Here is a 23,822-nt window from a genome sequence, read left to right as displayed (position 1 = left end):
GCTGCAGATGATGGATGATTCTAGTTACCCAAATCCCCAAATAGCACACCTCTCATCTCCTCTCCTCTCCCCTCCCCTCTCCTCCCCCAACTTCCTTTCCTTTTCTCTTTCTTTTTTGACGGAATCTTGCTCTGTCGCCCAGGCTGGTGTACATTGGCCGCAATCTCAGCTCACTGCAACCTCCGCCTCCCGGGTTCAAGTGATTCTCCTGCCTCAGCCTTCTAAATAGCTGGGATTACAGGTGCCTGCCACCACGCCTGGCTAATTTTTTTTTTTTGTATTTTTAGTTGAGACGGGGTTTCACGTAATAACACGTAAAGACGTGTTATTGCAAATGTCCACACATCTTGTGTCTGGCTCAGAATATGGTGTTTTAGGCCAGGTGCGGTGGCTCCCAGCACTTTGGGAGGCTGAGGCAGGCGGATCACAGGAGGTCAGGAGTTTGAGACCAGCCTGGCCAACACGGTGAAACCCTGTCTCTACTAAAAATACAAAAATTAGCCGGGTATGGTGGCAGGCACTACAGTAACTGTAATCCCAGTTACTCAGGAGGCTGAGGCAGGAGAATCACTTGAACCCAGGAGGCGGAGGCTGCAGTGAGCCGAGACCGCGCCATTGCGCTCCAGCCTGGGCAACCAAAAAAAAAAAAAAAAAAAAAAATTAGAAATCTCTGGAGTCAGATCTGGGTTGTGGGCCTTGCTCTGCCTTGTATCAACTATGTGGCAAGTGACTGACCTCTACAAACCTCAGATTTGTGATCTGAGATTAATCGAGGGTTAATTGAGAAACCAGCTGAGTGCCAGCACCTAGTAAGTGTTCAGTAAGTGACAGTGATGGTTATTGCTGAGTTTTGAATGGAGGATCTGCCTTAGAATCAGGAGACCTGCGCCCCAGTTCCCATTCTGCCCCACCTCCCTGTGTCACCCTAGGCAGGCCACATTTCCTCCCTAGTTTCAGGGGCCTGAAGCAGATGCCCTCTTAGGGCCCCACAGCCTGACATGCTGTAGGGCCTGAGAAGCGGCATCGTGGAGGACGAGGTGTGTGAGGGCAGCAAAGAGTGCTATGTGTCCAGCAGAGGGCCCTGCCCGGCCTGTGGCCGGAGGCTGGGAGGGAGGGCAGGAGAGTGATGCCAGACGCCTGACTGGAGGCGGATCCAGCCGGCCAGCTGCCTCTCTGGAGCCCAGCTCTTGGGCCCCCTGCACTCACCTGCTCTTCCTGGGTTGGCTGTCTCCTGCTTATCCAGCCATGCGGTGGCTGTGGCCCCTGGCTGTCTCTCTTGCTGTGATTTTGGCTGTGGGGCTAAGCAGGGTCTCTGGGGGTGCCCCCCTGCACCTGGGCAGGCACAGAGCCGAGACCCAGGAGCAGCAGAGCCGATCCAAGAGGGGCACCGAGGATGAGGAGGCCAAGGGCGTGCAGCAGTATGTGCCTGAGGAGTGGGCGGAGTACCCCCGGCCCATTCACCCTGCTGGCCTGCAGCCCACCAAGCCCTTGGTGGCCACCAGCCCTAACCCCGACAAGGATGGGGGCACCCCAGACAGCGGGCAGGAACTGAGGGGCAATCTGACAGGGGCACCAGGGCAGAGGCTACAGATCCAGAACCCCCTGTATCCGGTGACCGAGAGCTCCTACAGTGCCTATGCCATCATGCTTCTGGCGCTGGTGGTGTTTGCGGTGGGCATTGTGGGCAACCTGTCGGTCATGTGCATCGTGTGGCACAGCTACTACCTGAAGAGCGCCTGGAACTCCATCCTTGCCAGCCTGGCCCTCTGGGATTTTCTGGTCCTCTTTTTCTGCCTCCCTATTGTCATCTTCAACGAGATCACCAAGCAGAGGCTACTGGGTGACGTTTCTTGTCGGGCCGTGCCCTTCATGGAGGTGAGTGTGTGTTCTGTTTGAGCTCTGCTGGGAGGCTGCAATCCAGGGAAGGGATTCAAAGTCTCCATCAGGTCTTTGGAAATGGAATTTGTGGGTGTGCAAAACCTGAGTCTTGGAGCTCTGACTTGCTTCTCCTTTACCTTGGAGAAGGAGACAAATACGGTATTGGTTTCCGGTTGCTCTCAAGAGAAGTAGGCAGGCCAGGGGGACAGGCGGGTGTGTGGGGCCCCTGGGTTCCAGCCCCAGCCTGATCTTCTGCTTCGGGAGCAACCTCAAGGCAGGTCTTTGCCACTTTCTCCAGACCCTAAGCTGCCCTCTCCCTTCCTCAGCCCTTCTCCCCTGTCCCACCCAAGATCCGTCTGTCCTTTGTTGTGACTCCTCTTCTTTCCTCCGCACCCGCTGCCGCTGCCCTGCTCCTACAGCTCCCTTCGCTGCTCCTCCGTCTCCTGCCTCCCGAAGGAGTGCCTGAAAGGAGAGCCCAATTTCCTTCACACCCCTCTGGATCAAGTCAGCATCCACTCCACGAGAATACAAGCACCAGAAGCAAAAGACCGCTCCGTTCTTCCCTCCCTGCTGGGATTCTCATTGTTATCGTTGTCATTTCCACCAGCAACTTCCTAGATCCTCTCTGAAAGGGATACCTGGTTCTGGGCACTGGAACTAATGGGGGGCTCTAGTCTCAGCTCTGCCACTGACACACCGGGCGTCACTGGGCAGGATGCATTACCTCTCCAATTTCTTTATCTCCCAACCAGGGCGGGTAGACCAGATGGTCCTTCCAGCTGGCCTGTTTCACAGTTCTAAAGTATACCACTATGCCCTCACTTCTGGTAGCGTCTACGATAAGTCCATGGGTGTCAAAGGATATGTAGAGCATAGACAGACAACTTAAAACACTGCAGAAACATACTGATGTGTGCATTTATGCAAGACACAGCAAGGCCACCCTCTCTCTCTCTGTAAGACAAAATAAGCAAACAGTCTTTCAAATTTTGGCTGCATGGAGTGTAATGGAGTGACTGTGGTCTCCCTGTGAAGCTGCTGTTCCTTCGTGAATGATGCTGCATGACAAGGGGGACTTGCCTGGCCGGAGAAGGGCTCAGGATCAGGCATACGGACACAGGTCCTATTCCAAGGTCTGTCCCCACCTCACCGTGTAACAATGATGATGTCATAGTTGGACAGACTCCCTGAGTCTCAGCAGTGGGTACAGTCCTTTCCTGTCCTTCCCAACCCAGGGAGACTAACAGTGGTACAAAGTTACTCCACCCTGAAAGAAGACCTTGTGCCAGGCACAGTGGCTCATGCCTGTAATCCCAGCACTTTGAGAGGCCGAGGCAGGCGGATCACTTGAGGTCAGGAGTTCGAGACCAGCCTGGCCAACATGGTGAAGCCCCATCTCTACTAAAAATAAAAAATTAGCCAGGTGTGGTGGCACGCACCTGTAGTCCCAGGTACTCAGGAGGCTGAGGCAGGAGAATCGCTTGAACTTGGCAGGCAGAGGTTGCAGTGAGCCAAGATTGCGCAGCCTGGGTGACAGAGTGAAATTCTGTCTCAAAAAAAAAAAAAAAAAAAAGACCCTGCAACTGGAGAGAGGATTTGCATCTTAGTTATCATCTTGTGCTCACGACCCAGGTGAGCTGTGCATGCTTAGACACAGGACTCTGAAATTGAGCAGACTAGATTAGAAACTGGGCTTTTCCCATCACTAGCTGTGTGATTTGGTAAATTACTTTAACTACCTAAATCTCAATTTCCTCATTGGTAAATTGGGGATAATAATAATAATAGCTATCTGGGTGAATTCTTAAGGGATTAAATGGGTGATGTCTATACAGTGCTTAGAATTAAAATGGTATAGAGGAGAAGGGGAAAAGGGCAGACACATACGACCTCTTGTTTGCATGTGGCTGGTAGGTCAATGAACACCTGGCCCTACCTGACTGTGGGTCCTGACATATATAATGTCCTCCTGGGCCAGCCCCTCCACACCTCCTGGAGGATAGAGATGATCCACAGGCTGGTAGAGAGTCTTCCTTCTAGGCTGGGTGGTGGGACAGGAGGAGGGAGAAAACACTCTTTCTTTTTTTGAGACAGAGTCTCACTCTGTCACCCACAACACCCTTCTTCTTTATTTGAGACAGAGTCTCATTCTGTCACCCAGAGTGGAATGCCGTGGTGTAATCTCAGCTCATTGCAACCTCCGCCTCCCAGGTTCAAACAATCCTCCCACCTCAGCCTCCCAAGTAGCTGGTACCGCAGGCGTGCGGTACCACGCCCGGCTAATTTTTGTATTTTTGGTAGAGACAGGGTTTCACCATATTGCCCAGGCTGATCTCCAAACCCTGAGCTCAAGCAATCTGCCTGCCTTGGTCTCCCAAAGTACTGGGATTACAGGCATGATCCACCGCGCCCGGCAACACCCTTTTATAGGGAGGATCTCAGGATGGTGCTGAGGAGGGAGCAGGAGAGGGCAGCTTGGAATAAAACTTGAGATATTTTTGAGATGTAAAATAGAAGGGCAGGGCCGGGCACGGTGGCTCACCCCTGTAATCCCAGCACTTTGGGAGGCCGAGGTGGGCAGATCACGAGGTCAGGAGATCGAGACCATCCTGGCCAACATGGTGAAACCCCATCTCTACTAAAAGTACAAAAATTAGCTGGGTGTGGTGGCGCACACCTATAATCCCAGCTACTCGGGAGGCTGAGGCAGGAGAATCACTTGAACCCGGGAGGTGGAGGTTGCAGTGAGCTGTGATTGCGCCACTGCACTCCAGCCTGGGCGACAGAGTGAGACTCTCGGAAAAAAAAAAAAAAAAAAAAGGAGAGAGAATGGCGTTTCTACCCAAGCCTGAAGCCTGTGCCTCCGCAGGCCTGGGCTCCCCTGCCAAGAGAGGGGGTTGGGGTTCCCACAAAGAACACTTGGTGGCCGTGCTAAAAGCCGGGGATTGTGTTCCCCCAGCCAGAAGAGGGAGGAATTTGGACAGGAGGGGGATCTGAGCACAATCCCTGAGTGTGGCTGAGCAGCGTCTGATGGTGCGGGAGGGTCCCCTCTTCCTTCCTGCTCTTTGGCACTCTCCTCTCCTGCCGCTCGGGCTGCTTCCTCTTGGCTCACAGGGTGGTTTTCCATGCGCTTGATGAATAGAGTGCGGGCATGGTGGGCACAGGCTGCTCAGAGGGGGGCCACTTCCCCACACAGCCAGGTCCTGGGCTTCCCCGGACAGGGCCAGGAGCAGAACCGTGCATGTGTGTGTGTGTGTGTGTGTGTGCGTGCACGCGTAAGCCATGTTCCCCAAGACCATTCATCCCAGGCATGCAGATAATGGGATGTGGGAAGTGGAAGGACCTGCAAAGATCCAGAACTTCTATGTCTTTATCTTGGTTCTTCCTTGGAGATGATTTTCCAAAGTCTGTCAGAGAGCATCAGGGTCTACGGGAGCCAGGCCATTCATCCCCCAGCCTGAGAGGCAAAGAACAAGGGGGAAGGAGGCAGACGTGTGTTTAAACCTCAGCTCCACCATTCATCAGCAGTGTGGTCCTGGGCAATTCACTGTTCCTGCCTGAGCTTGAGCTTTTTCAATGGTAAGGTGGTTGATTGGGAATGTGATGACACATAAAGTGCCCGACCCATAGGAAATGCTCATTAAATGGAGTTGTTACCATTATTATAATTCCTTCCTTCTTTCCTTCCTTCCTTCCTTCTTTCCTTCCTTTCTTCCTTCTTTCCTTCCTTTCTTCCTTCCTTGTTTCCACAGGGTTTCGCTCTGTCACCCAGGCTGGAGTGCAGCGTCATGATCTTGGCTCACTGCAGCCTCAGCCTCCTAGGCTCAAGCCATCCTCCTACCTAAGCTTCCCGAGTAGTTGGGACCACAGGCGTGCCTCACCACGACAGGCTATTTTTTTGTATTTTTAGTAGAGACGGGGTTCCATCATGTTGCCCAAGCTGGCCTTGAACTCCTGGGCTCAAGTGATCTGCCTGCCTCGGCCTCTCAAAGTGCCAGGATTACAGGTGTGAGTCACCGCACCCGGCCCATTATTATAATTTCTATGCTTATCACTCAATTCATGGTCTAACTGAGCCAGAAGCCAGGTGTCCTTCCTTGTCCCCATAGATTTTGACCAAGTGCTTCTCTCTTCCCCACATCCTGCCCACAGGTCTCCTCTCTGGGAGTCACGACTTTCAGCCTCTGTGCCCTGGGCATTGACCGCTTCCACGTGGCCACCAGCACCCTGCCCAAGGTGAGGCCCATCGAGCGGTGCCAATCCATCCTGGCCAAGTTGGCTGTCATCTGGGTGGGCTCCATGACGCTGGCTGTGCCCGAGCTCCTGCTGTGGCAGCTGGCACAGGAGCCTGCCCCCACCATGGGCACCCTGGACTCGTGCATCATGAAACCCTCAGCCAGCCTGCCCGAGTCCCTGTACTCACTGGTGATGACCTACCAGAACGCCCGCATGTGGTGGTACTTTGGCTGCTACTTCTGCCTGCCCATCCTCTTCACGGTCACCTGCCAGCTGGTGACATGGCGGGTGCGAGGCCCTCCGGGGAGGAAGTCAGAGTGCAGGGCCAGCAAGCACGAGCAGTGTGAGAGCCAGCTCAACAGCACCGTGGTGGGCCTGACCGTGGTCTACGCCTTCTGCACCCTCCCAGAGAACGTCTGCAACATCGTGGTGGCCTACCTCTCCACTGAGCTGACCCGCCAGACCCTGGACCTCCTGGGCCTCATCAACCAGTTCTCCACCTTCTTCAAGGGCGCCATCACCCCGGTGCTGCTCCTTTGCATCTGCAGGCCGCTGGGCCAGGCCTTCCTGGACTGCTGCTGCTGCTGCTGCTGCGAGGAGTGCGGCGGGGCTTCGGAGGCCTCCGCTGCCAATGGGTCAGACAACAAGCTCAAGACGGAGGTGTCCTCTTCCATCTACTTCCACAAGCCCAGGGATTCACCCCCACTCCTGCCCCTGGGCACACCTTGCTGAGGCCCCAGTAGGGGTGGGGAGGGAGGGAGGGGCTGCCACCCCCGCCGGTGTCTGCTGTTCTTTCCCCATAGGTCTTGCTTTGCTGCCTGTCTTGCTGTCTAGAGATGGACTTGGTTCCTCTTGTCAAGGTTTGGGAATGTCAAAGCCCCCTCCCCACACAGGGCCTTTCCTGTCCCTTGTGGGGCCTTCCAACCCTGTCCTTTCCACTGGTGGGCGGTGATGCTTCTAGGTCCTTAGAACTGCCCAGAAACTCTGAGTCCCAGTAGTTGGGAGCTAGAACTTTGCCTGCCCTCCCTTGGTTCCAGTCTCTCTTCTCTCTCTCTGCCTTGGAACCTGACCATACTTTAGTTGTGCCCTTCCCAGGCATCATCCTCCTACCACCAACCTGGGGCCCCATCTTGGAATGGGGGCTCCTTGGGGCCAGCCCAGTGTGGCTCACCACACTCTTCTTTTTTTTTTTTTTTTTGAGATGGAGTCTTGCTCTGTTGCCCAGGCTGGAGTACATTTGCCTGATGTCAGCTCCCTGCAACCTCCGCCTCCTGGGTTCAAGTGATTCTCCTGCCTCAGCCTCCTGAGTAGCTGGGATTACAGGTGTGCACCAACACACCCGGCTAATTTTTGTATTTGTAGAAGAGGCGGGGTTTCACCATGTTGGCCAGGCTGGTGTTGAACTCCTGACCTCAAGTGATCTGCCTGCCTTGGCCTCCCAAAGTGCTGGGATTACAGGTGTGAGCTGCCACGCCTGGCCCCAGTACACTCTTCTCTGGACCAGATCTGTCCCAGTCCTGGATGCCTCCTCCTACTGGTGCCTTCTTTTCTTCCAGAGGATTTCTCTCTCCTTCCTCCTCCTTTCTTTGGGATCCCCGGGTTGCCCTGTCCCAACCTCCTTGTTAGGTGCTTTCCCATAGGAGGCCCTTCTTGAGAAACAATAAACTAGGTAGAACTACCCCTATGCCCATCCACTTTCTTGTGCCACATTCTGGCAGGGCCCAGATGCAGCTGGGCCTTCCTGGCCTGGCAGTGCCTAGGAGAATTTCTCCTGACCTGGCCTGGCCTGTGGCTGATGTTCAGAACAGCCTTGTGGCCCTGGCGACTCCAAGGGTTTTATGGCTTTTGAGGGACAGAGAAGATGGAGGGCTTGGGGAGCCGGAGGACCTAAGTCCTCATCCTGGCCTAAACCCCATGCTCCTTGGGAAGTCGAAAGCCTGGAAAATATCTCCTCTGGAGCCTTCATCTCTGCTATGCCCTCTCTCCACAAAGCCCCCCTTGGAGGGAGTCCAGTGGTCTTTCCTCTGTGAGCCCCAGGGCTTCCCAGCCTTTGTCACTCTGAGAGCTGCTCTTGTTCAGTTTCTTAGAACGGACTGTTTTGCCTGTAGACGGCCCAGCTGCCTGCCCTGGCCTGCCCCCACCCAGCCCCCACTGCACCACCCTTCCCGCCAGAGCTCCCACTGCCCCTGGCAGACCCTTCATGCAGCTTCTCCTGTGGGGTCTTGCCCTTGAAGTCCCACTTCCCCCAGCCCCACCTCTGGGCCCTTCCAGAGGGCACCCTTAGCCTTGTGGGTCCCTGGGAAGCTGGCACAGCATCAACCAGAAGTGATGCCTCAGCCAGGCCACCAATCGCTCCCGGCCTGGGAGCTCAGCTTTCCTCAGAACCACCCCCCCTGTCTGAAGCTCTGTCCTGGGTCCCACCAGACTTCTGCCCACCAGGCCTACCTAACAGCATCCACATGGGGCCTCAGGAAGGGTCCCGGGGGCCCAGGGACGGGCAGGGGCAGGGTTTCCAAGCGCCTGGGGCTCCATTCTCCTCTGTCCACCCACCCACACCCCTTGGCCTCAGCCTGCCCTGTACCCAAGCTTCCCTCCCCCTCTCCTGGGGATCTTAACGGCCTTGTTCTCTCTCCCTGGCACCCACCCCCAGGGCGGGTGATGCCGCCAAGAGAGAGGGAGGCCGTTGCTAGGTGATGGCGCCGCCATGCACACACCCTTTGTGCTGGGGAGTGACACCCACCCGTTTCTCAGCAGACCTGTTGCCACGGTGACTGAAGCCCCCGGCTCTGTCTGTAGAAATTTCAGATGGGTGGGGGAGCAGGTTGGAGAGGGGACCAAAGGCAGGCCTGTCGTGCTGAAGCTCTTGGGGACCGTTTCCTCGGCATTTCCCCAACTCCTTCTCCACCCCCCTGCCAGTCCCGGAGGTACCACCAGCTTCCTAAGGGATGCAGGAAGGGGCCGTGTGAACTGAGGTGAAGTCCAGGGCAGGGGAGTCAGACCCCTCAACATCCTGTTTAGGGGTCCTCCTCCACAAAGGGTGCCCTCCACCTCTCCCTCCTGCTGGTTGGCCGGCTCAGAGATGAAGGGGGAGAGATGGTGGCTCCAAGGCTCTGCCACTGCCGCCTCCCAAGCCTGCCAACGTGAATGGCTTGCAGAATCAGTCAGCAGGCCAGCGGCCTTGGGAAAGAGCCACTGTCCTCGCAGCCTGGGCCAGCTGGGGGAACAATGTAGGGTTTGTTGCTTAGGGGTCCCAGGCTTGCGGGGGGGTTGGCACATGGTGGGCGGTGGACTTGAGCTGGGATGCTCTGAGGGGGCACTGACACGTTCACCCAAGGGCAGACTTCAGACCAGCCCTCAGATCCTGATGCCAGGTTACAGGGCTGAGGGGAGCCTGAAACCCACTGGGTCTCCCTGCTCCACTTGGGAGTCACCTTCTCATCACCTATCCTGGAACTGAATGCAATTACTTAAACTCAGTCTCAGCTTCCTCATCTGTAAAATGGGAATAATCTGTCCTTCACAGAGGATTATGGTCATTTAATGAGACAAGATACATAAAGCACTTCGCATGGTGCCCCGAACCTTTTATTCCTTCCTCTCCTTTGGGAATTCAATTCTCTAGTGTTATGGAGCAGGCTTGACCCAGGGATTCTTAAATGCATCCAGGTTTTGGCATCGAAGGGCCCCAAACATGACAATTTACCTATACTCATGGTCTGTTCCCATTCAACTTTAATAGGTTGTGTGTGTTTTTTTTTTCTTAAGAGCTGGTGGGGGGGGGTCTCACTATGTTGCCCAGGCTGGCTTTGAACTCCTGGGCTCAAGCAGTCCTCCTGTCTCAGCCTCCTGAGTAGCTGGGACTACAGGTGTGTACCACCATGCCTGGCTGAATACTTTTTTTTTTTTGAGACAAGATCCCACTCAGTCACTCAAACTGAGTGCTGTGGTGTGATCACAGCTCATTGCAGCCTCCACTTCCTGGGCTCAAGCGATTCTCCTGCCTCAGCTTCCTGAGTAGCTGGGACTACAGGTGCGCACTACCACGCCTGTCTAATTTTTGATTATTTGTAGAGATAGGGTCTCACTATTTTGCCCAGGCTGGTCTCAAACTCCCAGACTCAAGTCATTCTCCTACCTCGGGCTCCCAAAGTACTGGGATTACAGGCATGAGCCACTGCATCTGGCCCCTGAACAAATTCTTTAAGTCATATTAGCACCTGCTGCATGCCGGCACTGTGGAAGGAGGATGATTGCTTGCTTCCTGGTAACCAGCTCTCTTATCTCAAACCTCAATCCTCAGTGAGGATCACAGGATCTGAGAAAGGCACCTTGGCCTGGAAACAGCCCCAGATGAGTGAGATTGCTGGTCCTCTCCCGGGATCCCAGGCCCAGGAAAACCTAGCCATGCTTGCAGTCAGGAGAGGGCAGGGGATAGAGCCCTGGCTCCCATTCAACCTCCTTAGCCAGGAGGGCATGTCCCATTTTGCTTAGGAGTTGGGAGGTACCCTAGAATCACTTAGCTTCAGATGCCAAATTCCATCCACATTCTTTCCTCCAACTCTCCGGCAGCGGGGAACTGCCTCTCCAGGCAGGGAACTGCTCTGACAGGTCTGATGACTGCCTCCAGGAGGAAGCCCTGGGCACCAATGAAGGTGAGGGGCTGGAGGGCCCAGGACGGGGAGTCAAGGTCCCCACTCCCAGGACTAAGGGACAGTTTGGCTCCTGTTTCCTGCAGTGGGAGGGGTGAGAAGGGCTGGGGTGTTCTGCAAGGGCCTGCTCCATTTTCCAGGGTGAAGGAGAGGCCGAGGGAGGTGGAGCGGGAGGAGGTGGGGCTTACTGTGAAACTGGGTCAAGATGGCCTCGGATTTGAGCAGGCAGGGTCACCAGGCTCTGAGGCAGCAGCTGTGAGCAGTGCCGAGGGAGGACCAGCTCTGACGGTGAGGTCGGGTGGGGGACTAGAATCCAGCAGAGGAGCGAGGGCAGGGCTCCTACCAGGAAACCCATAGCATTGACACTAACTGAGAGGCAGCAAAGGCGGTGACACTCCCCCAGGCTCTGTGGGCCCAGCCCTACCCCTGGAGCACAGTTAACTGGTTCTGGGGTAGGAACTGGGGGCTGGAGGGACAGGGTTCTGGTTCTGGCTCAACCTTGGCTGCTGGTGAGATCCAGGGCCTGGGAAAGAGGGGCTGAGGCCTGAACTGGGCCTAAGGAGAGTGCAGCTCAGTTCGCACACAAAACAGCACCCAGCCCTGTCCCCTTGCTGCCTCTACCCAGCCCTGGGCAGTTCCCTCAACAGAGCTCTGCAGTCCCAAGTGGCAGCTGCTGGCTCAAAGCTGGGACTACATGAAAGTCTGAAAAGAGAATGAGAAGGAGGTGGCGCAAGAGCCTGGACGCACATGTGGGAGGCCGTTTTGTGCAGCGCCATTGTGTTCCCCGGGCGGGCATGTGCTCGCGCTCCGTGGCTCTGTTGGTGCCCAGCGTGCGGGGGTGTGCGCTGGTGGCCCTGTGGGCCTGTAGGGCAACCCATGCCAACTGCGGAAGAGTAACCAGCACCATACACCCCCCCAACACAAAACTGGTCATTTATTTTTTTTGTTGTCATTGTTATTAGGAAGCAAAAAAATGTACAGTTACAAGAATCATTTTCCAAACAGAGGTTAAATATGAGCTGAAAAGTGTAAAAAAGGAAGAGGAACATCACTTTACAAATCATTAAATTAAACAAATAAACAAACAGAACCCAAAGAACCAACCCCCCATGCTGAGTTCTCTCCTTGTGCAACTCTGCAAAATGAGAACAGAAAATGAAGTGGGCCGTGGAGGTGGGGGCCCTGGGGAGGGGCGGGAGCTGGGAGCCAGGAACAGGCAGGAGGGGGCTGCTGGGGCATGGATGCTGGCTTTCTGCCCCGTGTGCCTGGTGGTTTCTGGTACCTGGTCGTCGTACCTGGTGGCTCTACCCAGGCTGGGGGTCGAGGGGAGGGGCCCCCAGAGGCCCCTGCCAGCCTGTGGCATTCAAACACTGCCAGGACAAGCCAGATTGGGTGGTGGAAACACACGGGACAGGGAGGCGGCCATCAGTGCCCAGGCTGGTACCTGCCGCAGGTGCCAGCCTGCACCTCTCCTGATCTGAACTTGCCCCAAGTCCACCTGCGTCTCCCTCCTTCTCTCCAGACTGCCCCCTCCCAGATCCTGAAAGGCCCCTGCAGCATCAAATGGTTGATTTTAGTCTTTGCTTAAATTAAAAAATTAAAATATATATACATATATATACTGTACACACAGGACAATAACAGAGAGTGTTGAAAAGGGAGGTACAGGAGCGGGCCGGGGAAAAGCCAGGGGCGGGGGCTGTGGCCCAGGGCTGTTGGGAGGGAGGCAGGGCTGGGTGATGGGACAAAGGCAGGGGGGAAGGGTGAGAAGTTAGGGGACCAGAATGGGGGGCAATTTATTTTACAATAAAAACAGGAGTTCAAACCTCAGCAGAACAGGACTCTGGGGTCCCCAGAGGGCCCTCCTCACACTGGGTGAGGAGGGGTGGGCTTAGGGGGACGACAGGGGTGGGCGGGGAGCTCGGCTTCAGGTTTAGATGATGACGGTCCCTGGTCTGAGGGAGAAGGGCTGGAGTCTCAGCTTCTCCGTGACTTCGAGTGTTGAATAAGCCACTGTAGGGTGATGTCTGATGGGAGAAAAGAGAACAGCTTATAAGGCCTGCAAGTACTGGCCATGCTGGGGCAGCAGAGAGGCCCAAGAAACCAAACCTAAGGGTATCAGAAGTCCAGAGGTGCCAGGAGGGGTGGCGCACACCTGGAGTCCCAGCTACATGGGAAGCTCAGGTGAGAGGATTGCTTGAACCCAGGAGTGGAGTTGGAGGCTGCAGTGAGCTATGGTCACGCCACTGAACTCCAGCCTGGGTGACAGAGCGAGACACTTTCTCAAAAACAAACAAACAAGAAGTCCAGAGCTGGCAAGCGTCACATGGCCCTGAATGAGTAGTAGCGGAATTCAGCTGCTGGGAAAGAGACAGAGCCACAGCATGTCAGAGCCAGCAGGGACCTGAGAATCACCGGGTCCAGCCCTGGAATCTTAGAAACAAGGAGGTGAAGCCCAGAGCGGGGATCGATTTGCCCGAGATCACACAACCTCTTGGCGACAAGCTGGGAGAGTGCCCAGAATCTGGGCCACCTGGCTGCCTTTTCTACCCAAGAGCCACAGGGCTTTGGACTTAAGGGAAAGTTGTGGAGGGAGAACTTTTGAGAGCCACTAAAACGCTCAGAAATGCCTCTCCCCTCTCCTCCCTTTCCCCCATCCTACGCACCAATGTTGTCCTTTTCTTTGCAGGAGATGGAGTAGCAGCAGATCTCTCGGTCCTGGATGGCAGACAGATTCCTGGGGGAAACCAGAGTAGAGTCCGCTGAGGCTACGAACGTCCAGGGGGCCTGGGGCTAGGGGACAGCAGGGCCTTTTTCTTACCTAAGAGGCTACAAAGGGGAGGGTGAGGTGCCTGAAAAGGTCGGCTCTGCTGCCACCGTGTGGCTAATACTAAGAACAGCAGCAAGCCTAGGCTGTTGGTCTGGTGGTTGGGGAATTGGGAGAGCAGAAAGTAATATAGAGTCACCCAACTCACATTTTCTCAATCAGCTCCTTCTCATCCAATGCTCCCGGAAGGTCTCGCTTGTTACCCAGGACTAAGACCTACGGAGAAGGGAGGGTGAGGATGAGGTCTAGGGCAGCCGTGCCCAGGTTGTCTGGGTGGTGAGCTGGCCTCCTGGGTCCCGTTTCCTCTCTGCGCCCCTACCATGCCTGGCTTTTACCTGCTCCCAGTGACTTCCCAGCCGAGCTCCCTCCCCATCCCGCTCCCTCAGGTCTGCTGACCGGGATGCCCTGCAGCTGAGGTTTGTCCAGTAGGTTGTGGAGCTCGTTCTTAGAGGCCTCAATCTTCTCCTGGTCAGCAGCATCCACCATGTACCTGGGGAAAAAGGCAGGGTGGGGACAAGAATGTTGACACCACAGGCTGAGGTAGTGCAAGGAAGAGAAGGAGCTGCTGCTTGGAGGTGAAAGCATCTGTTGCAGCTTGGTCACCTCGGGATCCATGGGCTACCTGGCCTGGCTCAAGGCAGGTGCTCCACGGATGTTTTCTGAGTCTATGGGAGTGAACAGCTGCAGGGACTCCTTAGGCCTGCCATTAGCCTCCAAGTGCTACTCTGGGGAAGCCGTTACTCATGTGGAAAAGCGTGGGCCCTTTGAGATTAGCTGTAAGTCCCTCTCAAAGTGACCCACTTATGTTTTCATGGAAAGACTAAATAAGGTTAGAGTGAAAAAAGCAAAGGAAACCTTAGAAGATTTCTTTTAGCAAGATACTTTTTGTTATCAGGTTAAAAAGCAACCTATTGTGTATTCTAAACAATCTATTGTTTGGGCATATATATATAGAATAAATTTTATTATTATTATTAATATCATTTTTGAGATGGAGTCTCACTCTGTTGCCAGGCTGGAGTGCAGTGGTGCAATCTCAGCTCACTGCCACCTCCGCCTGCCAGGTTCAAGCGATTCTCCTGCCTCAACCTCCCAAGTAACTGGGACTACAGGCACATGCCGCCACGCCCGGCTAATTTTTTGTATTTTTAGTAGAGATGGGGTTTCACCATGTTAGCCAGGATGGGCTCAATCTCCTGACCTCGTGATCCACTCGTTTCGGGCTCCCAAAGTGCTGGGATTACAGGCATGAGCCACTGCATCCAGCCTATTATTTTCTGAGGCAGGGTCTCACTGTCACCCAGGGTGGAGTGCAGTGGTGCAATTACAGCTCACTGCAGCCTCGGCTTCCTGGACTGAAGAGATCCTCCCACCTCAGTCGTCTGAGTAGCTGGGACTACAGGTGCGTGCCACCAGGCTCAGCTAATTTTTGTACTTTTGTAGAGACAGGGTTGCACCATGTTACCCAGGTTGGTTTTGAACTTCTGACCTCAAGTAATCCGTCTGCCTTGGCCTCCCCCTGTGCCCTGCCATTTTTCTTTTCTTTTCTTTTCCTTTTTTTTGAGACAGAGTCTCACTTTGTCGCCCAGGCTGGAGTGCAGTGATGCGATCTCGGCTCACTGCAAGCTCCGCCTCCTGGGTTCACGCCATTCTCCTGCCTCAGCCTCCAGAGTAGCTGGGACTACAGGCACCTGCCACCACGCCCAGCTAATTTTTTTTGTATTTTTGGTAGAGACGGTGTTTCACTGTGTTAGCCAGGATGGTCTCGATCTTCTGACCTCGTGATCTGCCCACCTCGGCCTCCCAAAGTGCTGGGATTACAGGCGTGAGCCACCGCACCTGGCCCATGCCCTGCCATTTTTCAATGTTTAAAATTTATTTTATTTTATTTTTTTAAAGACAGGATCTTGCTATGTTGCCTAGGCTGGCCCTAAACTCCTGGGCTCAAGCAATCCTCTTGCCTCAGCCTCCCAAGTAGCTGGGATTACAGGTGTGTGGCACCATGCTCAGCCAAAAAACCATTATTTTTAAAAAGCAAGAGAGGGCTGGGCGCGGTGGCTCATGCATGTAATTTGGGAGGCTGAGGCAGGCAGATCACCTGAGGTCGGGAGTTCAAGACCAGCCTGACCAACATGGAAAAACCCTGTCTCTACTAAAAATACAAAAGTAGACAGGCGTGGTAGTGCATGCCTGTAATCCCAGCTACTCGGGATGCTGAAGTGGGAGAATCGCTTGAACCTGGGAGGCAGGAGGTTGTGGTGAGCCGAGATCGCACCATTGCACGCCAGCCTGGGCAACAAGAGCGAAACTCCGTCTCAAAAAAAAAAAAAAGAATCATTTAAACCACACAAAATTCAAGACAGTGGTGACTTTGGGTTGAGGGGAGGGAGACAAGTCAATGAAGAGGATGCACAGGTGCATCTGGCTGGTTAATAGTCTATAGTCTGTTTCTTAGATTGGGTAGTGAGTGCCCAGGGCATTTATCCAATAAGAAACAAGTGGCATGCAAAATAAACGCAGGCCATGGACCGACACTGTGTCATGAACCAAGAATTATGTCTAATAAAACCCTGCGCCTCTGAGGTCCTCAAAGGTAGCAGGGCTAGGGGGGCCAGGTAAGGCTGGAGTCTGGCGATGCCTCCCGTGTACTTACACGATGGCGCTCACTCCTCGGCAGTAGCGCTCCCACATGCTGCGGAAACGCGGCTGTCCCCCAATGTCCCAGAGCTGAGCAAGAAGAGGGTGAGATAGCCTCAGTAGTGGGCAGGCCACCAAAACGTGTCTTGGGTCTCAAATGCCCCCTCCTACCCTGCCCTACTCTCCTCTGCCTCCCCGGCTTTCTCTCCAGTTCTCCCCCGTCTCCACCCCCTCTCCGTCTACCTTAGAAGTCTTCTACTGTCTTTTCCCAGCTCCTCAGCAGGGGCACCCTGGCCTCTGCCCCACTTCAGCTCGCTCCTCCCAGGGGCCTCCGTTGCCCTCCCCAACACACACACACACACACACACACACACACACACACACACACACACACACACAGTCCTCTGCACCCCCCAAGCTTCTGGGCCCTCACCTTGATAGTCACATTCCCTTTGGTGATTTTGCGCATGTTGAAACCCACGGTGGGGATCATGTCCTCGTTGAACTGTCCTGACTGGAAAGAAGACTCAGAATGGGAAACAGTGCAAAAATCTATATGCCCCCGCCGCAGACCAAGAGGCTACGAGAACCATGCAGAGGCCAGGCCAGAGCTTCCTAGACTTCCCACCGTGGGGTACTCTTGCACATCCCGTGCTTTCAGGCAGGATGGGCTATCACCAACCTATGTGTCCCGCCTACACCTGGGGATGCCCTGTGAAAAGATCCACTTTTGTCAGACAGTCTCAATCTCTTTGCCTAGACTAGGGGAAAATTCTTCCTCAAGTCTAACCTACATCTGTCTGTAGTAACTGACGCCACTTTCTCTCCAGTGGAGAGGAAGAAGAAATTACCTTCCAGCAAGAGAACTTGAAGCAAGTCATGTTCTAATAGTTAAGGAGGATCTCAAAGAAAGCAGATGCATTTTCAAACTAAAAAATCAAACTTTTTAGGGCAGAGTATATTGGTCATCCTGAAAATGCAGTGCATGCCAAGCAATTTCTGGATTATCCACGGTTCAGTTTATTTGTACTGTACTCCAGTTATTGGGAAGGATAACCTACACTCTATATTGTCTGCTTATTTATCTATGTGTCTCCTCACTAGAAAGAACACTTCCTGGGAGAGGACCCAGGTCTATAGTAACACCATTAGTAAATGTTTGCTGAATACTGGGGGTTTGACTGTAATTCCATTTTCCAAAATCCATTCTGTATTGTCTCTAAGATTTCTGGATTCTTCTAAACTACCTACAGGCTTCAAATAAGGCCAGACCCAACTCCCTCCCAGGTCATATCTCCATGTTCACAGGTAGGACACTTCTGCTTATCCCTTGGAAGCAGGCTAAAGAGATGGGGCTCGGCTGGGTGCGATGGCTCACACCTGTAATCCCAGCACTTTGGGAGGCTGAGGGGGCAGATCACGAGGTCAGGAGTTTGAGACCATCCTGATCAAATGGTGAAACCCCATCTCTACTAAAGATACAAAAAATTAGCCGGGTGTGGTGGCGTGTGCCTGTAATCCCAGCTACTTGGGAGGCTGAGGCGGGAGAATCGCTTGAACCCAGGAGGTGGAGGTTGCAGTGAGCCGAGATCATGCCATTGTACTCCAGCCTGGGTGACAGAGCAAGACTCCGGCTCGAGAAAAAAAAAAAGATGAGGCTCATTCAACATTGAACCTGAGGGTGATAGCCCTGTTCCTTTTTTTTGAGACAGAGTCTCGCTCTATGGCCCAGGCTGGAGTGCAATGATGTGATCTCAGCTCACTGCAGCCTCTGCCTCCTGGGCTCAAGTGAGGGTCTCCTGCCTCAGCCTCCCCAGTAGCTGAGACCACAGGCATGTGCCACCACACCCAGTTAATTTTTGTATTTTTAGTAGAGACAGGGTTTCACCACAATGGCCAGGATGGTCTTGAACTCCTGACCTCAAGTGATCTGCCTACCTGGGCCTCCCAAAGCACTGGGATTATAGGGGTGAGCCACGGTGCCTGGCCAAGCCCTGTTCCTTTACCATGCCTTTTTCTCCCACCAGCTGGTAGGAATGATTTGCCTTGGGTTACATAAAGAGATCAGGGGCCCTGACCATTAGCCAAGATGTAGGAGATGATTGGCTCTTATTTGGTGCCTCCATGTCCACATGAAGACCCCTGATATCCCATCTGAGTAGACTGCTTTGATTCCCTTTTTTTTTTTGAGACGGAGTCTCACTCTCTTGCCCAGGCAGGAGTGCAGTGGTGTGATCTCGGCTCACTGTAGCCTCTGCCTCCTGGGTTCAAGCAGTTCTCCTGCCTCAGCCTCCCAAGTAGCTGGGACTACAGGCGCGTGCCACCATGCCTAGCTAATTTTTTTTTTTTCGTATTTTTAGTAGATTCGGGGTTTCACCACGTTGGCCAGGATGGTTTCGATCTCCTGACGTCGTGATCCGCCCACCTCGGCCTCCCAGAGTGCTGGGATTACAGGCGTGAGCCACCGCATCCAGCCCAATTCCCTTTTATCTGCAGGAACCACCTATTCATCAGGGCCCTAGGATGATGTAAGAACTGAGTACCCAGGACTGACACCCAATGACAAGGTCCAGCAGTGGTTTCCAACCTGAGGTCCACAGTTGGGCTTCAGAGATCCCCTGAACCCCCTGAAACTGTACGCAATCTGTGTGTGTGTGCAAAGTTTTGTTTGTGTGTACATTTTTCTGGAGAAAGGGTCTCTTACTTCTTTCAGATATCAAAAAGTTCTGAGAGCCCCCAAAGTTAGGAACCACTGAGGAAGAGGGAATGGCTTCTTCTAGCTAATCAGGGAGAATTAAGTGTGCTGTAATTACCCAAACCCCGGCAGCATGCTGCAGTCTACCCCATCCCCAACAATAGAGTCTGAGGAAGGAGGCCCAGTTCTTGTTTGTCTCTCATCCCAGGGGGTGCTTGGATAAGAAACTTGAACTTCTCTGGACCTCAGTGTTTCTGAATGTAAAATTGGGGAGAAGGGTTTTGGTCTCCTAGGAACTGTAAATAAGACTCACAACGTGCTTGGAAATGGTTTCGATATAGCATGGGGAACCATCACTGCTCTTTGGCAACTAGAAGATCCACAGGCTACCAAGTAAATGAGAAGCCCAGCCTGGCAGAATGTGACCTTGGCAGAGGGGGATGCTGGGAGGGCCTTCAAGGAGCCAGGCTCCCCAGCACCAGTAGGTCTTGTTCAGCTGTGAATCGGAGCTAAGGTGGAATCAGATTATGACTTAATTTCCCTGCTAATGCCTCCCTGTCTCATAAGCTCCTCATTTAAGGTTGGAAGTAACCTGAAGTCATGCAGCCCAACCTCTTGTCTCAGACTTCAATCCCTTCTGCCCCATCCCCTCTTGGGTCAGTTCCAACTATCAGAAAGTTCTTTATATTGAGTTAACAATCCGGCTGGACATGGTGGCTCATACCTGTAATCCCAGCACTTTGGGAGGCTGAGGCAGGCAGATCATCTGAGGTCAGGAGTTTGAGACCAGCCTGGCCAACATGACAAAACCCCATCTCTACTAAAAATACAAAAATTAGCCAGGCATGGTGGTGCATGCCTGTAATCCCAGCTACTCGGGAGACTGAGGCAGGAGAATTGCTTGAGCCTGGGAGGCGGAGGTTGCAGTGAGCCGAGATTGCACCACTGCACTCCCAGCCTGGGCGACAGAGCAACACTCTGTCTCAAAAAAAAAAAAAGAAAAAAGAAAAAAAAGAAAAAAAAAATCTATCATTCCTAGAATGTCCACCCATTGTTCCTAAGTCCCCTTCGGCACTCCAAGACTAGTTATTCCATAGGACAGTCTTTGACACTTTTAAATATTTGAAAATGACCCTGTTGTTTCCTAGGACAAAACATCTCCCACTTTTCTAGCATCACAACTTCTTCAGAACTCAAAGGATGTTTTAGGTTCTTTTTTTTTTTGAGACAGAGTTTCGCTCTTGTTGCCCAGGCTGGAGTGCAGTGGCGGCACGATCTTAACTCACTGCAGCCTCCGCCTCCTGGGTTCAAGCAATTCTCTTGCCTCAGCCTCCCAAGTAGCTGGGATTACAGGTGGCCACCACCATGCCTAGCTAATTTTTGTATTTTTAATAGAGATGGGGTTTCGCCATGTTGGCCAGGCTGGTCTCGAACTCCTAGCCTCAGGTGATCCCCCCACTTTGGCCTCCCAATTGCTGGGATTACAGGCGTGAGCCACCATGCCCGGCCGATGTTTCAGGTTCTTAGAAGCAGTGTATATAATTTCTTTCCAGCTCACATTAACCTGCTGAGCAGCTAGACACACTAAACTCAATTTCTATTTACAGCCAGACCTCATAGGGTGAGTAGAAAAAACCCAATGGCGAAAGATCTGAGACAAACAGAGGCCAAATGAACAGGCACAGGTAATTCAGAAATTCAGTGGTAGGCATGGGAACAGAGCCCAGGGGTCCCAACTCTTCTTTTCTTTCTGGAAGACACTCAACTGTGATTATACACGGGGTGGGCAGAAATGCCAGTGTGGTAGCCCCAGAGGATCTGAAAACACTGGAGTGACCGGGACACTGGAATTCCAACTGCAGCCCACATGGGGTGGTTTTCCTTGGGAAGCCTCTCTAAAGAAGGGAATTTAGCTTGCCTGCTCTTTTAGAATGTGCCAGCGGAAGTGGCAAATTTAAGATTAAAAAGGGGACCTTGTGGGCTGGAGATGGGGGGCTTTTCCTGTATATCACAGGAACTCTTGACCCTGGCAGGGGAATTTGGGACCCTTGGGTTCTGTTTCTGGCCTGCTATAGTCTCCAACTCTCTGGATATGATGCTGGTCTAGAGGGGGCCCTCCTGTCAAAGGCTCAGCTGCAGACCCAGAAACCGAACCCACCTGGGTACCTGTGGATCCCTGTCCCAGAGCACAGCTATAGTAACACCCTGGGGAACGAGGAGATACCTAGGCCCAGCTGCATTTTTCAGACCTAAACGCCTAGAACCCAAGCCACCTAGGCCTGCAGAGTCAGGTCAGAGTCCAGGTGTTATGTGCCTGCTCTGGGAATCCAAGAGCCTAAGTCAATGCCGAGTTTAACCAGAGGGTCTCTGACCCCAAGGGCAGAGCCTAGGCAGACAGAGCCCAGGGGCGTTAGCTCCGAAAATTACTGTGCCAAAACCGCAGCATTGGCCTGAAGATCCTGCCCTGTTAGGTCAGGAGACAGGAGACACTGGGTCGAGGAAGGGCAGAGGTCATTTGCAGAGCATGTTTGGGAAAGGAAGCCAGTGTTCAATCGTGTAACCACAGGATGCCCGCCCCTCGAGCTTTCCACCTGCCTTCATGCCCCAGGTCCAATGAAGTGACGTCCCCTGCCTTATAGGACGCTGAGAACTGTCGGGGAGGCCCATCTTCTGCAAGGCGGGGCAACAACACGGACAGGTAGAGGTACCTAGGCCGGCTGGATACATTCCTCTGCTGACCTATCTCATCAGTATCTTTGGTTACTATCTGGCCAACTCACAGTTGTTGGAAACCTCAGCTTTGGGACTGGGGCCAGGTCCCTGGACAACCCCAGCCCCTGTCCCATGCTTCCTCGACCCACAAGCCCTGTCAAGCCTGGCTCTGACAGGCAGGCCGCAGCCATTACTGCAGCCTCAGCTCACACCCGTGGAGCTCATCTTCCCCTTTTTTTGAGAGAGATTTTAACTCCTTCCCCACCACTCCCCTGGCACTGAAAGACTTACAATCACCCACTTCAGTGTTGACGACCCAAAGCCCTTAGAGCCACTCTCCCAAGGCCCGAGTGGGCAGTGCCCCTACACCTCATCCTCTCTTGTCGGGAGCACCTGCTCCTGCAAACTTCTGAGCCAGACGGAGTCTCCAAACTCCCGTTACCATGCGATCCTCCCTGGACCCCCGGCTAGACACTGCGGGTCGGGGAGAAGTTGGGGAGGAGTCTGGGCTTGAGCCAAGGGCCTCAGCTGACTCCTCTACCCCGGGGGATACCTCCCCTCCCCCTCAATAGGGCCGGGGCTTCCTCTTCCGGCAAGGAGGGGTTAAGCCCTCTGGGTGGGGCTGGGCTTGCCCAAACCCCCTCCTCAAGCCTCTCGGCCGCCCCGTCCCGTGACCCTCTACCCGCGGGACAGGAAGGCCCGTGCACTTTCGCCCCGTCATGCCCCCTTGCGCGGGGGCCTGAGGGAGCCCGTCTCAGCCGGCAGCGGGTCCCTCCTGCTTCGAGAGCCCCTCGGTGCCGCCTGCCCCGTGGCACCGGCCCTGTCCGTTCGCCCGCCTTCCCCTGCCCCCAGCCGTGCAGTACCGGCCCGGGTGAGAGAGCGGGTCGCGCGCCGCCCCGGTCCCCCACGGCACGGGCCGTACTAGGCCCCAAGCGCTCGGGGCCGGCTCCTCCCCCGCCCGGCGCCCGGCGGTGCCCGGCCATGCCAGGCGGCGACCCCGGCTCAGCAGGGCGCGGCGCGGGCGGGGACAGGCCCGACCCGCGGTCCGCGCCCGGGGACCCCGCGCCCGACGCCCTCGTACCGCGATCACGTTGACGAAGGTGGTCTTGCCCGAGTACTGAAGCCCGACCAGCGTGAGCTCCATCTCCTCCTTCCAGAATAGGGCCTTGAACCAGTCCAGCAGCTTGTTGAACAAAGCGATCATGGTCGCTGCCGCCGGCCCCGCCCGGTGCCAGGTCCCCGCCGCCCCTCGCTGCCCTCGCGCTGCGGCCCGGAGCGGCCCCTCCCCGGTACGGCCCGGGTCCCGCGGCTCGGTGCGGGCGGAGGCTCGAGCGCGGCGGCCGACGACTCGCTGCCCCGGAATCGGCTCGCCGATGGGTGTGGCTTCAGCGCCCTCCTCCTCCGCCGCCGCCGCCGCCCTCCCGCGCGGCCGGGCCGTGTCCTGCTCGCACCCGAGCGCGCGCTCCTCCCTCGCTGGAGCCGGGGGGCCAGGGGCCGCACCCCCAGGTGGGGTGAGCAGGGAATCCGCAGGCTTCAGCGGCGGGGGTTGACTGGCAGCTGGCGTCGAGAGGCGCTTGGGAAATGGGGTCTAATTTATTTTAGACCCTGTCCCCGACTGCCGCGCCCTGACTGGCACCCCCTTTCTTAAAGGGTGGTGGGCTCGAGGTGGGTGAGGTTCCGGTTAAGCAGGAGCCTTTCCAGGTTGAAGGAGAGTGGGTCACCCACTTTCCAGGACACGGAGATGAGATCTCTACGACAGGGAGGCAGATGGAGGCTTTTTTGTCCCTGAACCCTTGCCTCTGAGCATTCCTGGGTACAGTCCCATCCTCTCAAAATGCACCCAGTGCAGAGGGACAACCGTATTCGGGTCTTTTAATACTCCATCTTGTTTTGTTCACCACAATTTACCCCGACCACTTGTTAGGAAGCCTCTGGCCCCAAGTGAAACGGACGCTTGAACTTGCTCCGGATTTTTACCAGCATCCCCAAGATACCCAAACAGATACAGTCCTGGCAGGGGGTTTTCAGTGAGGAACGTCTGTGACAAAGGAAAATGTTGCCCTGTTTTGGTGAAAAGCAGAGTATTCTTCAGGAGGAGAAGTGATAGTTCTCCTCTTGAAGTGGGTGTGGAGTGCCTGCAAAGATGCCTTACTCCTGCCCCTCTCCTTGCAAGACCCACCCATAGGGC

General features: G+C 54.6%; 2 protein-coding genes across 2 annotated transcripts; one reads left to right on the top strand and one right to left on the bottom strand.

Annotated features, from left to right (window-relative positions):
* The first annotated feature begins 1,123 nt into the window (after nucleotides 1-1,123).
* GPR37L1 (G protein-coupled receptor 37 like 1) lies at nucleotides 1,124-7,798 on the top strand. The gene is made up of 2 exons (XM_004028155.5): nucleotides 1,124-1,875; nucleotides 6,031-7,798. Exons 1-2 carry the CDS (start codon nucleotides 1,246-1,248, stop codon nucleotides 6,844-6,846), a joined length of 1,446 nt encoding a protein of 481 aa, XP_004028204.1. The 5' UTR covers nucleotides 1,124-1,245; the 3' UTR covers nucleotides 6,847-7,798.
* Nucleotides 7,799-11,696: 3,898 nt separating this feature from the next.
* On the bottom strand, nucleotides 11,697-23,028 carry ARL8A (ARF like GTPase 8A). Its single transcript, XM_004028156.5, has 7 exons — nucleotides 22,716-23,028; nucleotides 16,661-16,741; nucleotides 16,244-16,317; nucleotides 13,987-14,080; nucleotides 13,739-13,806; nucleotides 13,430-13,500; nucleotides 11,697-12,790 (listed from the first exon to the last, which is right to left on the bottom strand). The coding sequence occupies exons 1-7, from the start codon at nucleotides 22,836-22,838 to the stop codon at nucleotides 12,741-12,743; spliced, it is 561 nt and encodes a 186-aa protein (XP_004028205.1). The 5' UTR covers nucleotides 22,839-23,028; the 3' UTR covers nucleotides 11,697-12,740.
* Nucleotides 23,029-23,822: the final 794 nt, after the last annotated feature.

The sequence above is a fragment of the Gorilla gorilla genome, chromosome 1, assembly GCF_029281585.2.
Source record: "Gorilla gorilla gorilla isolate KB3781 chromosome 1, NHGRI_mGorGor1-v2.1_pri, whole genome shotgun sequence".
NCBI lineage: Eukaryota > Metazoa > Chordata > Mammalia > Primates > Hominidae > Gorilla > Gorilla gorilla.
This window is presented reverse-complemented; position numbering and strand designations above follow the sequence as displayed.

Coding starts and splice junctions, on each gene's coding strand:
- GPR37L1 (XM_004028155.5), top strand. CDS start 1,246: ATGCGGTGGCTGTGGCCCCTGGCTGTCTCTCTTGCTGTGATTTTGGCT. Junction 1,876..6,030: donor GGGCCGTGCCCTTCATGGAG/GTGAGTGTGTGT, acceptor TCCTGCCCACAG/GTCTCCTCTCTGGGAGTCAC.
- ARL8A (XM_004028156.5), bottom strand. CDS start 22,838: ATGATCGCTTTGTTCAACAAGCTGCTGGACTGGTTCAAGGCCCTATTC. Junction 16,318..16,660: donor AAGGGAATGTGACTATCAAG/GTGAGGGCCCAG, acceptor CTTCTTGCTCAG/CTCTGGGACATTGGGGGACA. Junction 12,791..13,429: donor CAAAGAAAAGGACAACATTG/GTGCGTAGGATG, acceptor TTCTCCCATCAG/ACATCACCCTACAGTGGCTT.